We start from the raw sequence: 15,603 nt of genomic DNA on the forward strand, positions 1-15,603 counted from the left end.
CTAAAACATAAATAAATAAATAAAAATACGAAAAGGCGGCTTTAAAAACTATCAGTTTCCGCCATTAAATTGCACGTGCAACGAATTATAGAATTAATAAAGATAAAACTTGTAATCTGTTTTTAAAATATTAAATAAAATAATAATAATTTTATCCGTGACATTCACCAAATAAATCGGCTCTATTTCGAAATGATTTTTTTTTCTTCTTCAATTTTGTTTTCTGCGAACTTGCTCTTCCGTTCGTCATCTTGAATGTTAAGTTGAGCTTGTAAAGTCAATCACATTTGAAAAATCGTTTCCTTTATAAAAACAGATTAAGTTAATCGAAAGCAGATTATAAACCAAAAACGTAAGTATTACTACATGAATTTAGTATCAATTTTTGCGCATTTGCAGAATACGTAAAAATGTAAGGGAGATAACTACATTTACTAAGCGAATAATCTTAATGAAATGTTGATTTATTAACACTTTTCGCTGTCAATGTTTTTTTGTTTTCAATACTGACTTAAACATAAAAAAAATTATTTATCGTGTACTAAAGAAAAAATTAATAATTTTATAAATTTTAAATATTTTAAAATTATGTTGTTTTTTGTTTAACAAAGACAAAAAAATCTATAAATCTTAAATGTTTTTCATTGTTTAATGGTTTTTGTTGTCATCTTTTTAAAAATTTCTCAGTGGATTATTATTAATCTATTATTTTATTTTCAATACTTCAACATAAAAAACAACGATCAATGTGTAGACTCTGACGTAAAGCAAAAAAAAAAATCTTTACAATAAAAACGAATATATAATTCAGAAGTGACGCAGAGAATTAGATTTCATGATATGAAGAAATAATTGGAATCACTTTTTAATATAAATTTTATGTAAAATGAGCGGTACTAGTGAACTTATTGATCCATGCTGAAATAATGTTATTTTTGGAAAGCCGTTCTTAACATGGGGAGACGAGGGTGTTTTGTACGTATTCTATACTTTAACCATACAATTTAATAAAAACAGATATAAAACTTTAATTAAACTTGAAAATACTATTTTAAAAATAACTCTGATCAATAAGTGCACTAGCACCAAATGAGCACCCACTTTTAGGCCAAACGATGATAATTGGGGGGGGGGCTTCCTGAAAGCCGTTTTAGTAAATTTTTACTTACTTTCGACCTTAACAATCACCTTTAACATGACGATTTCTATAGTTTTTTTGTAAGCTGGAAAAGAATATCCCATTAAACTTCGTTGATAAGAAGTCGTTTTTCGAATATTTCACAATGTAAAGAATTGCCCACTACTGATAACATAAGGAATTACACTGCTTAATCAGAAAACTGCTTTGTGCAAAAATACGCAAATGCTTGCACATGCAGAAATGGTCACCACTGATAACATAAGGAATGACACATCTGTATACAGATTTTTCTCTTTTTTCTGTTCTTTAATATCCACGGGCTTTATTAAAAGATGAAATTAGAAGAAAAAAACTTTTAGCTCAACTCACTAGGTTGCCATAAAGTGGGTGTTCATTTTACGTTAAATCTATAATGAAAACTGATACACCACTTTTTAAAAAGAAAAGTTTTCATATCATAAAACCTATTTTTCTGCGCCACTGTTAAAGCATATATTCGTTTTCAGTAAAGATTTTAGACATTGACCAGAACAACTTCTTTATAGTTAACAATGATAAAAAATTATGAATTTTAAATGCTTTTCACTGGTTTAAAATAAAAAATAAAATGTTTGACGCATGCAGGAAAGTGATACGCTTCTGTCTACTTGTCACTAATCTGCCATATTATCAAAAAAAATTCAATATTTACAATTTTTAAGTTGTGCTCTGTTTTTAATACAAAGTGCTAGTAAATCGATCACCCATTTTGGAAACATCGACTTTTCAACCAATTTTGTGAATTTAGCCATGGATTAGTTTCAATATGAGGGATCGATGTATTAGAAATTGTTTACACACGTAAGTATACCAAACAGTTTTCCTGTTAATTAATTTGGAAATGCAGGTATTAAATTTTCTGTTCCTTTGTTTAAAGAATACATTAAACAAACTTATTATGTTGTATTTTTTTAGTTCTCTCAGAAATACATTCAACAAACCTTACAAATAACTTTGACTAAATTTTAAAAAAAATAATGATTCTTAAACAAATTACAATATTACGATTCTGAATTTTTTTAAATGAGGAATGATTCTTTGTCTTATTTAGATTATTAAGACTACTGTTCTCATCTTGAGTGTTATTTATTGTGCAGACATTGAAAACATAACATTTAAGATGAGAACAATCGTCCAAATAATCTAAATGATATGAATAAATCACAACGTTTTTTTCTTTACATGTATTTTTTATATGTCAAAAACTTGTTTTTGTTTTTCTTGCAATAATTTTCCTTACTTGGCTAGCATGTGTGTGCTTTAAAGTGTTGGTTGTGTAACAAAAAAAAAATTAAAATTAAAATGGTAGTTGGTTTTATTGTTGACGTGTTACTATGTATGTTGTGTTTGTTGTGTAACGGACTTCTGGTAGGTTTGTCATACGTCCTTGGGGAGCTCGAATCTGTTTAAAGGAATGCTTCAAGACAGGACCTTGGACGGTGTAGGATTTTATATCTTTGGATTGGGGATTTCTTCTATGCTTCTATTTTGAGACGTCTCCTTCACAGAGTGACATTTAATCTCATCTGTCTTTCTGAACATTTCTAATCCAACTTCAGCTATGCTTGCACAAACTGGAACACATAACATGTCATCGAAAATTACATCAAATCTGTTGTCGACTCATCACTAGATAGGTGATTATATAGACAGATAGATAGATACAGAGATAATTAGATAAACAAATAGACAGATCAACAGAAAATTTTCTGCTTCTGCCTTGCTATTTTCTAACAGACGGCCACTTGTGTAATACAAACTCACTATTTCGATGCAAATGAAATGAGTGAATAAAAACGTTTGTGAAAATTGTATTATTTTTATTCCGGTTATGGATGAAGGTAGCCTTCATCACTTTGTTAACATTTTTGGACCCATTTTCTGTTAAGAACTGGAGTGGTGACCCGAATCTGCGGAGAATTTCATCCAACAACAGATGCTACACCAATTCTGCATATATAAAGAGAGAGGAATTTATTATGGACCACACAAGCCTCTTGCCAAGCACTATGAATATCGATGAACGTCACTATGTACTAGTTACCTGAAGCTGTAGGGTAGGGCCTAGAAATATCCAAAAGGTTGTTGCTTCCCTCAGACTTCTGGTTTGGCATGAAATACATTTGCCTACGTATTCATTCACCTCCTTAAATGAAGATGGCCAGAGACACTTTTTCCACGCCCATATGACGATTATTGTCATCATACAGTTTTTTTCTATGATGCGACAGGATATATAACCTTAATAATAGTTAATCGTTGGGTTTTGACAAATAATATAATATCTCCTCTATCACTATGAACTATTTCTGTTCCATTTTAGACGACTTCTTCATCTGCATCTTTAAATCTAAAAATTTCCTTATCAGCCTCTTAAATCTACACTCCAGAATATAGGACATCCAAGTGATATTCTTATATGACTTCCAAGTAATTTCTACCATCTATTATTATCGTTGAACATCTAATCCACGGTGCATGACAAGAGATCCACACAAACATTTTCCTTCCATTTCAGGTAATGTATGTCTGTATTTTCCTATTCTGTATAGGCAAGTTTAATAAATATTCTAGCAGTCTGTGATCAGTATAGATAAGAAACTTTGCACTATGCAAATAATGAATCAACTTATTAAGGGCGTAGTATATCATGTATGCTTTTTCTATAGTCGACCATCCCGTCTGCATATCAATAACTTTATGTCATAACAAGTAAATGGGTTTTTCAACCTTTTTACCATTCCTCTGATCATGACAAGGCTATCAAAGGCAGACTAGCAGGTGTTTTCCCAGTGGAACCTTGCATATTTCCTCACTCAGTCTCGCTTGTCTCAGAATTTTTTTTATAAATCGTTGATAATATGACGTGATATTAATGACATTACTAATTCATTGGTAATTTGACTTTGTTAATTTTATCGATTTGACTTTATCAAGGTCTGACTCTATACTCTGTTCACTTTGAATACTAGATACTGTACTTCTCTCGAAAAAGCTTCACACTTTTTGGCTTTCAACCTGAGGTTGTGCTTATGTAAACTGGCTTGTACTCTATCTATGTGATCTAAGTGACTTTCCATCGTATCTGAGAAAATAAAATAAATTACATAAACTGGCTAGTACCCTATCTATGTGATCGTATCTTAGGATCTTAAAATATCATCCAAATACAGCAATGCATAATCTTGCTGTCCATGCATAACTATGAACATTAATTATTGAAAGACCCTGAATGCATTTGTAAGTCTGAGCGGCATCATATTAAACTGAAATAAACTCTGGTCGCAGTTGAACACAGTTTTCTTTTTATCATCCTTAATTTAAGCTGCTAGTTTAACCTGACTTTAGATCTAATTTTGAGAAATTTTTTGCTGACCCAAGCAAGGCTAGTATATCGTCAATGACCAGTAACTGAACTATTGATGAAATATGGGCATTTCGTCTATTCTCTAAGTCTATCAACTTTTATTGCTTTAGTGGTTTTCAATACGGGCGTCTCAGTATGAGTTCATGCCTTCCAGTATTGATATGCTTCTCCAGCATATCCGTTCTGTCCAAGAAAAAACTCTATTCTACTTCAACAACATATCAACTTCCAACTTGAATTCTTAAGGTATTTTTATTCCCTTCAAATGTTTTCTCTTTTTTTCATCATTCATGGTAATCTCGATAATGTTACCAGTCACACTACACTTAGTTATTTTGCAGCTCCTTCTCAAGTATGTATGCAGATACTGGTGTTTTATGTAATTCTCATTGCTAACTGAACTATTGATGAAATATAGACATCATCTTCCAGAGCGATATACTCATCAAATAATCTTATTGTTTCTAAATCAAAGTACATCCTAACCCATTTTTCTTAAGTTGTGGTTTAGTAAAACACTTGTGTTGGGATTCTCTGTAACAAAGAAGTCTTTGTGGATAGACTGACTTCCTATCCTAATTTTAATCGAACGAGCCCTTCTACAATTAATTGGGGCCTATTAGCTGTTTTTAAACTAATGTTTTCATTGCAGTGCTTTAAACATTTTATTACTGACACCTCTGCTTCCCTATCCACCAGAGATCTATAATTCTCTCCTTGAATTCTTATTGAAAAGGAATGTTTTGCGCCCATTTTACTATGTGCATCGATGCCCTTGTATCATTTATCAGGCATCACAAGGATGAAACACCCCCGTTTCCTTGGATACGCTTCTTGCAGAATCCCAGTATATGACCCACCTCGCCACAATAACTAATATCTAATTATCTACCTATTTACTTCTCTAGTTTTATGTACTACTTCCTTACTCTCTAATTGGTGTCCTCTTTTATATCTTTCGGGACTGGCTGGACCCATGATTTCAGCTAGAATCCATTGTCTTCTGTGACGAACCTCCATGGGTTTTCTTCAAACTCCTGCCTTATGTCGAGCCAGATCTTCCATTTAACTTTTGCTAGGGCCTTCTAGTAGATCTTGTGACCCATGTCTCATCACAACCGTCCTCACCTCCCTATCACTGAGACCCCCTATAAAGAATCCTAGTACCTCTTTTCTGACTAGTCTTCGATAGTAGTCCTCTAGGGACCTCTTCAAGTCTACCCATGTTAAACTTTCATTGTTTAACATGAGATGTTCATGAATTGTCCGACTTGGCCTCTTGTGGTTAGCAGACCAATCCGATCACCCTGGCCTGTTTTTTATCGTTATGTGCATCACATGCATATATATATATATATATATATATATATTTGTATATATATATATTTTATATTTGTAGATATATATTTGTATATATATATATTTTATATTTGTATATATATATTTGTATATATATATATTTTATATTTGTATATATATATTTGTATATATATATATTTTATATTTGTATATACATATATATATATATATATATATATTATATTTGTATATACATATATTTTTTAGCAGAAACATGAGGATAAAAAATCAAATGTCATCTATTATATCGTTTTTTTTTCATTTTCAAAACTTTACAGGACTTTTCTTTATCGTGAGTTTACAGTTCTTCCAGGCTCCCTTGTCCTTTGTTAGAATAAATGGTCCAAAAAATGGCAGGAATCGAAACGGATGTTGTTCAGTCAATTTTTTCTTAAAATTGTTCACTTTGTGCAATCTTGATTGCCAATTGACTGTAAGCCTCTCGTCTTTTGCCATTTTCTCTAGGCTCTATATTTGACCTGCTTTTTTAGCTGTGCTCAAGAAATAGTTGACTTTTACGATTGATGATATCAATTCTGACAACCTTACTCCATCCTTCAATACGTTTGCTACCAGCTGCCATGCTTGTCTTTGCATGTGTGCACATTCAACAAGCGACACCAATTTAATTCTTGTCTCTTTTATTTTCCAAGTCATGTCATGCCACGTGGGGTTAACATCATTAAAAGACTCTAATAACACTCTATATATCTTTAAATAGAAAAATGACAGAGAGAGATTGAAAAATCAGTTAATGCAATGTAAAGATGTTTCTTGAAGAGAATTATTTTCTATATTTGGATTGGCCTGCAGAATCTCCAGACCTCAATCCTATAATATATCTTTAAATAGAAAAATGACAGAGAGAGATTGAAAAATCAGTTAATGCAATGTAAAGATGTTTCTTGAAGAGAATTATTTTCTATATTTGGATTGGCCTGCAGAATCTCCAGACCTCAATCCTATAATATATCTTTAAATAGAAAAATGACAGAGAGAGATTGAAAAATCAGTTAATGCGGAATATATACGGATATAAAAGGGAAACTATGTACCCTTATGAGATGTAGTAACATTATAAATGGAGAAGAAAAATAAAGAGTAATCCGGCTTAAGCAAACCGTATATATTCTGTGTGATGATCAATTACTAAGCCTAGTATAGTATTTAACACGATTTGGGAACAATCAATTATAAATAATATAGTAATAAGTAGTAATCTACTAAAGTAATCGGCATTAATCCAATGTACACAGTTGCAAGGTGGTAGAGATTCAGTTTTGGTGTGGGCGTTATTAGTGCAATTGGTCCAGGGCCTATATTTCGCTTTCAAGGTCGAATTAATTCGCCAAAGTTCATTAATATGTTAACTGAATATGTTGGCTGAGAATTTTCTACACTACTTTGGCCGGAATTTGGATAATAATACCATCTTCATGCAGGATAAAGCTCCATTCACACAGCTGGCAATGTAAAGATGTTCTTTAAAAAGAATGATATTCCGTGTTCAGATTGGCCTGCAGAATCTCCAGACCTCAATCCTATAAAAAACGTATGGCATTACATCAAGCAACATCAACACAATGATGAAATTTTAAATATGAAAAAACTTTGGAGAAAAATTGAAGAGAAGTGGCATGTCCTTTCACCAGAGTATTGCCACAGACTAATTCAAGGAAAACTCCAAAAATTGCAGACTCTTAGTCCAAGAGGGCTATGCTGCTTAAATATTAAATATTAAGTTTCAATACCCAGTGAGATTGAAAATAAAATTTAAAATTACATAGGATTTTTTGCTGACATCGCTAATGCTACGAGATGAGAACAGTATTCTGAAGAATGAAATAATATGAGTAATTTGTAAAATGAAGAAATGTGAAAATTTAAGTTTAGTATTTGACAATAGAAACAAGTTAATTTTGTTAACTAACTAGTATTGCGTAATACTATACTCATTTTATTTTGAATTTAATTAATAATAAATGTTGTGGATATTTTTAATAAAAATAAACATAATAAATTGAATTTTACCACATGAATTTTATTTTTTCAAATTTATTGTATATTTCCAGAATTTGCAACAATGAACAGAAATCCATTAATTGATGAGAATGACCTTTCTTCATTGGTAATTGAAAAAGTTTGAAAATAATACTAAATTTCTTCATAGAAATAATCTAAATTTGAAACTTATCAGCTAAACACACTCAGTTCAATATACTTTTGTGGAATCAGATGCAATCAAACATGGGAGATAAACCATATTCTTGTGAAGTATGTGGTTCTTTTTTTGCACGGAAGTCAAGTTTGTTGAATCATATAAAAACACATACTGGAGAGAAACCACATTCTTGTGAAGTATGTGGTTCTTCTTTTGCACAGAAGTCACAGTTGTTGAGTCATATGAGAACACATACGGGAGAGAAACCACATTCCTGTGAAGTATGTGGTTCTTCTTTTGCAGAAAAGTCAAATTTGGTGAGTCACATGAAAACACATACGGGGGACAAACCACATTCCTGTGAAATATGTGGTTCTTCTTTTGCACAGAAGTCACAGTTGTTGAATCATATGAGAACCCATACGGGAGAGAAACCCCATTCTTGTGAAGAATGTGGTTCTTCTTTTGCATGGAAATCAGCTTTGTTGTATCATATAAAATTGCATACTGGAGAGAAACCACATTCCTGTGAAGTATGTGGTTCTTCTTTTCCATGGAAGTCAAGTTTGTTGAATCATATGAAAAGACATATGGGACAGAAACCACATTCTTGTGAAGTATGTGGTTCTTCTTTTGCACAGAAGTCAACTTTATTGAATCATATAAAAGTACATACGGGGGAGAAACCACATTCTTGTGAAGTCTGTGGTTCTTCTTTTGCACGGAAGTCAATTTTGTTGAATCATATGAAAACACACACTGGTGACAAACCCAATTCATGTGAAGTATGTGGTTCTTCTTTTGCATGGAAGTCAAGTTTGTTGTATCATATGAAAACACATACGGGAGAGAAACCACATTCATGTGAAGTATGTGGTTCTTCTTTTGCACTGAAGTCAACTTTGTTGAATCATATGAAAACACATACGGGAGAGAAACCACATTCTTGTGAAGTCTGTGGTTCTTCTTTTGCACGGAAGTCAAATTTGTTGAATCATATGAAAACACACACTGGGGACAAACCCCATTCATGTGAAGTATGTGGTTCTTCTTTTGCATGGAAGTCAAGTTTGTTGCATCATATGAAAACACATACGGGAGAGAAACCACATTCTTGTGAAGTATGTGGTTCTTATTTTGCACGGAAATCAACTTTGTTGAGTCATATGAAAACACATATGGGAGGCAAACCATAATCCTATGACGTATGATTTACTTTTTTTAAAAGGAAGTCAAGTTTGTTGAGTCATATGAAAAAACATACAGGATAGAAACTACATTATTGTGAAGTATGTTCTTTTTTTGCACTCGAGTCAAATTTTTTTTGTCATATGAAACACAAGCGACAAAACCTGAATAGCAAATCTTAGGAACATGTTCCAAAAAGAGCAGTTGGAAATAAATGATACACTGTTTAATTGGCATAGTTTTATGGGGCAAGAAGGAGAATGTGGCAACCCTAGTTGATGTAAGCCTCCTTAATGATGCTGGCCTAAACAGAGCACAGAGAAAAAATAAAATAGCAAGGACTTATGTATAACATGAAAAGAACCCGGAATCTTAAGAATATATGCATTAGCTTAGTCATCATAGGAGCAACCGGGCTAATTAAAATAATTTCAAAAATATTCTGGCGAATATACTCGATGAATAAAGTGCAAAAGAAATACAAAGTGTAGCACTTAAATGACGTTAGAATCTTTAAAAAATCTTGGTTGGAGTAACTAAACTAATGGAGAATGTTTGGCATCTGATAGAATGCCCCATCCCCAGGAAAAAAGTGATAAGAAAATTAAAAACAAAAGAGATAAACCTTGTGAAGTACGTGGTTCCTTTTGACAGAAGTCAGATTTATGGTGTCATATGCTAACACATATGAGAAACAATATCTGATGATCTTCCAAAACACATACCTGGTATAAGTTGTACACCGGCATCACGTAGCAAGAGCTATTGTATATGGAGGGAGATGAGGTGGATTTGATATTAAAACATTTATATAGTATTGAACGGTCTGGAGATGTTTTCTTATAATGGGATCAGATAAATGTGTAGATCATATGTATGTTGTTTAGGGAGGGGGATTAGATATCGACGTATAAACTGAGTCATATTGTATCAAAGAGTCATCACACGGGTATATCTTACAGTTCATAAATAAAAAGAATAAAATATGCTTCATACCTTCTTTCTTCAAGAGTTCTTTTATCTTCCTGCTGATATCCGCGATGAAACATGAAATGACCAAACACCATCCAATTGAGACATCTTTTCTTCTTTTGTGAAACCACAAAACCCTATATTTTTATAATATAAATTTGTTTCTGTTGTCTCAAATGGTCTTCACAAAGAGTCTACTTCCGTTACGTTATGATTAAAAAGCACACATATCTCTAACATGACCTTGTCACATACGCATGTTCAAGGTTATTTTTATATTTTACCTCGCTAATTTATATAAACATCTTCAGCTAAAACCCATTGCTACACTTTATTCTATAAACAATAAATTATTTCCAATATAAACTATTTTAAGAATATCATTGAATAGATAGATAAATAGATAGACAGATAGATCGATAATAAGTAATTAACTTTTAACAATGTTAATTATTCAACAATAAGACAAACCACCAAAACGAGTCTACTATTTGCAAAAGACTGTTCTACAAATATGACAGAATCAGAAAACAAGTTTGCTACAGAAATCACCAAAACGAGTTTTTAAAATACTCCAGAACTTCCATACAGAAAATTGGACAAATGAGCCAAACAATAGCATGACAAATATTTTCTGGACTTATTCACCCAGAACTTTATAAATAAGGAAGGTTTTATAGACTGGTTTAAAAGAGGGTAGTGCAACTAATATCAGGTTAGACAAAGGAATTTTAAAAACTACCTAGCAAATATACCTGGTGAACCAAGTACAATAGAGATTTGCATACATTTGTTGTGTCATATGCAAAAATTATATTGAATACAAAAGAACTTTAATAGAAAATAGAAATATCTATATATCTCTTATAGAGTTCAAGTGTGAGACCCAGGTAAGGAGCCCTTTGATTTCTGAGTACTTCGACTTATCAGCTAAATTCGATACTCAGTTTTTAAAACTTCCAATTCCAAAATTCAACATTCTGATATCAAAACATGCAAATCCAAAACTTACACGTTGTTTTCAAAACGTCCAAATCCTCAATACACCCTGTTGTCAAACCTTTTAACTCCATATCTCAGTTAAATGCTTAGAAACAAAAGCTATTAAAGCTGACATAATAAAATGAGACAAGAAAGAGAAAGAATCAACCTTAGAAGTTAATGTCCTCAATATTATTTGGTTAAACAGAGGGAGAAAAATATAACAAAATACCAGGGTTTATGTACGACAGAGAAAAGAACTGTAATCTTTTAGAAAATCCGTATTCCAGTAATTAAAGGAGGAACTTAAATCAGAAAAAAACATTGTAAACACTACCTCGCAAATATATCTAGTGAACCAAGTGCAAGAGAGATTCAAACAATTCCTCAAAAAGAGACAGAAATTTTAAATTATTTGTCGGTTGAAATGTATAAGATGAAGTTTGGATGCGCCACACCCGTTAAATAAAATAATTGAATAAAAAATAAACCTCATTCCTGTGAAGTATGTGATTCTTTGCATAGAAGGAACATTTGCTGGGTCATATACACTCTGTTGCCAAACTACCAAATCCAAAACTTGACATGCTGTTTTCAAAATGTCCAAATCTACAACTCGACACTCTGTTGTCAAAACTTCTAACTCTAGAATTTAACTTGAGGAAATTAAATCAGACAAAAGAATTGTTTAAAAATACATGGCAAATATACCTGTGAACCAAGTGCAAGAGACATTTGCATAGAACATTTATTGTGTCATATGCAAAAATATACTGAATACAAAAGAACTTTAATAGAACATACACATATCTATGTATCTCATATAGAGTTCAAGTGTGAGCCACAGTTAGGAGCCCTTTGGTTTCTGAGTACTTTGACATCAGATTAATTCGACATTTTTAAAACTTACAATTAAAAAATCTGACATTCTGTTATCATAACTTGCAACTCCAAAACTTTACACTTTGTTTTTAAAACGTTCAAATCCACAAGATACCCTCTTGTCAAACCTATCAACTGCACAACTCGACATTCTGTTATCAAAACTATTAACTGCACATCACGACATTCTGTTGCGAAAAACTCCTACTCCGAAACCAACACTTTTCAAGTTTACTTGCACATGCCTACATACGTAGCACATTTTCTTTTAACTCGTCATCTATTCGGTACATGTCTTTTTTTAATTTGATTTAATTTCAATTTTAATTCACCTGTCTTTTGCATAGAAATGTCGACATTTTGCATCGTTGTCATGACTGTTACTCATAAAATTAATTGATTTAAACCATTTTAAGCTTTCTTTCTATAGTATTGTCACACAACCGACCCTTTGTAGCATGCGCACATGCTAGCCAAGTAAGGTTTGATTTTTCCTTCAAAGTAAAATAAGAAAAACTGAAAATAGTTTTTGTAATGTAGCTCTTCTGGTTATATGAAATCGGCTTTAGACAAACATGTGAACACAAAATTGTTGAGTTTTGAGATTTTGTGAATGTCTGGCATCTGGTAGTATGTTGCATTTACAAATGATAAAATTTTGAAAAAGTTAAAAACCATTTTTGGTATTCTTGTTTTATGTGTGTGTTGGTATTATTGTGTTAAAAAGTTGTGTTACTTTCTCATGCAAAAACGATAGAAAATAATATGATACTTTGATTGTTTTAATAATTTACAAAGTTTTTATTCTCGTGTAAATCTTTAAAACCATGCAAAAGAACATAAACCTTTATGCCGAGTTAAAGTTTTAACGATTTTTATTTCTTTTAAATATAATACATCTCAATAAAACAGTTTAACGGTATTTTTTTATTTAATACATCTCAATAAAACGTTTTATCAGATTAAAAAAATATAATTTAATGCATATCAATAAAAAGTTTTACCAGTTTAAATTTTTTTTAAATGTAACACATCTCAATAAAACGTTTTACCAGAGTTTTCTATTTTTAAAAATTTAATACATCTCAATAATATTTTATATCAAGTATTTATGTCTAAATATCTAATTAAGGTTTTAGCCTTTTATATCATTGTTGTTTTCATATATATGTTTATTGTGCATGATTTTTTTTAAATACAAGGAATCTTCAATAAGTAATGGCCTTGAACCACTTCCGTTTGTCTGATCTAGAAGAAATTTTGTATATGCAATGATTTATATCTCTATTGGTCGTGTGGCAAATTACAACTCTTAAATAATTGTTGTTCCTGATTTACAAGTGTTTGGAATTAGTTAAGTGTAAATGGAGCCTGTCAACTGTCATGCAGTGATCAGTTATCTTATTTGAAATCATGCACACCACAGGAAACTTTAACAGGAGCTTATTATGCTTAAGTTTTCAGGAAATACAGGGTGACCCCCCCAAAAAACAGAGGACATTCAATTGTTTTTCTGATAATTTTACAGTCAACGGAGAAAAAAGGCCAAAGACCCTAGTGTTTAGATCTGATGTTTTGAATATAATAAACTAGTTATGACCAAAGTTTCATTTCATTCGGAGAAAACACTAAGAAACGGGGCCCAATTAAAATTGGGACGGTTTTTTGTGGGTCACGCTGTATATGTAAACTATAAAAATCAAGAGGTTGGCCCAGATCAGCAAATATCCCCCCTGCAAAATATCACACCAATGCACAACACACATTGTTTGAGATCAGAAGCGGAGATATCTATGAAATCCTCTGCCATGCACTTACTCTGCATCACCTTGCACCATCCGATTTTCACAACTTGAAGCCAGAAAATTGTTTTTGAAAGGAAAGCGTTTTCCAGATTATGCAGCTTGATTTCTAAATTTTTGCATCTTCTACAAACACTATCTTCAGAGATGCATTATGCAAGAAACGTGTAACTCTTATGTTCTTATGTAGAAAAACAAACTAATATCTGTGGCAATTTTTGTTGTTCTGCTTATATTAGAAATTATACTGTGGCATTATCATTTACTGTTGCAGCATCAGGATATCGAGAAAAATACAACAATTATAAACTGATTAGCCATATACTGCCTCGACGTAGATAGTAAGTTGTGTAGAAGTTGTAGTTTGTGGGGTTGTTTTATATTTATGTGAACGAATATTTCTACTTAGAATTATTGATCGATTATTATTGGATTAAAATACTTTGTATGAGATGTACGTCTACTTAGTTACAAGTTCTCTCATATCTAACTCCTTTAAACGTGCCCACCCAAGTCACTAGCGATATAACATTTGGCGTCAAATCCTTTCTTAAGCTCTTTCTCTTGTTAAATGAGCGAAAACATGAAATAAAATTAACAAAATGTTAGAATAGGTAGTTAATGAAGAATACATTGTGACGTACATTTTTATTATAAAGATATATATTAAACGTTAATGAATATTACGATTACCAGTTAGCAAGTGCTAATTAAAACATAAACCGAATTTTGTTAATGAAAATTTTATAAGAAAACAATTTTATATGAATATAATAATTTTTTCAAACCGTGTTCTTTATTAAAAGATATGTTTGATACAGAAAGCAAAGTAATCACAAAGCTTAGATACATATATAACTCAATATGTTCATAGTGTGAATAATATGCACATGTAAGTAATATATGTATGTGAGTGCATGAGATTGTGTATGTGTGTTGATTTACTTTGTCCTTTTTAGTTCTTGTATAGCTGTGTGTTGCAATTTGTTTCTGTTCCCCAGACTCTCGGCATTGTGTAAGAATATGTGCATGAGATGAAGGCATGTATGTGAGTTATTGAAGATTTTTTTTCTCTTCCAGCCAAGTGCAGAAAGAGGGTTGCCGTTTGGCACAAATTCATGGGTATTTTGGCCCAATAAGCTCGAGAACTTTGTAGAAATCTGATTGTCTTATCCAACTTACCGAATGCTGTATCTTTTTGCCGGTTTTGTAACTTCTTTAGTTGAATGTGTTCTGATGAAATAGCACTTGTTAACCCTCGACTTACAAACTCCAGAATGATGCGAAAAGCAGAAATATCGCATCTTTTCACTGTTCAAGGCTCTAGGTGCCGATAGCCCTTACACTGTAGAAGGTTTTCCATCGACTTTTTAACCGCCTTCCCATGTTTCCTGATTCCCTGGGTGTACCGAAGTGCAGAAGTTTAAATGTAATGTGAACAGGCATCTCACTGTTAAGCTCTCCACAATCCCACATAGAATCTCAATTAGTAGCACCTTACGTCCAAGTAGCAATACGCCATGTTTTGTGCATAAAAGAGTATAAAAATTTTACAGGAATTTTTCCTTTCTTTGTTTTACATATTGTTGTGTCTCCATCTCCTTACAATTTCAATGCAATATATATATATGTATATATATATATATATATATATATATATATATATATATATATATATTGTTCGTAATTAACAATATGTTTATTTGCAAGC

General features: G+C 31.9%; 1 protein-coding gene across 1 annotated transcript; it reads left to right on the forward strand.

The window, feature by feature from the left end:
- Nucleotides 1-241: 241 nt before the first annotated feature.
- Nucleotides 242-9,865, forward strand: LOC145270820 (uncharacterized). The gene is made up of 2 exons (XM_080126397.1): nt 242-352; nt 7,979-9,865. Exon 2 carries the CDS (start codon nt 8,142-8,144, stop codon nt 9,261-9,263), a length of 1,122 nt encoding a protein of 373 aa, XP_079982523.1. The 5' UTR covers nt 242-352; nt 7,979-8,141; the 3' UTR covers nt 9,264-9,865.
- The last annotated feature ends 5,738 nt before the right edge of the window (nt 9,866-15,603 follow it).

This window comes from Euprymna scolopes, chromosome 46 (assembly GCF_053919585.1).
Source record: "Euprymna scolopes isolate OS-2025 chromosome 46, ASM5391958v1, whole genome shotgun sequence".
Lineage (NCBI taxonomy): Eukaryota > Metazoa > Mollusca > Cephalopoda > Sepiida > Sepiolidae > Euprymna > Euprymna scolopes.

Bases quoted from the DNA above. Each gene is read 5' to 3' on its own strand.
- LOC145270820 (XM_080126397.1), top strand. From the start codon at position 8,142: ATGCAATCAAACATGGGAGATAAACCATATTCTTGTGAAGTATGTGGT.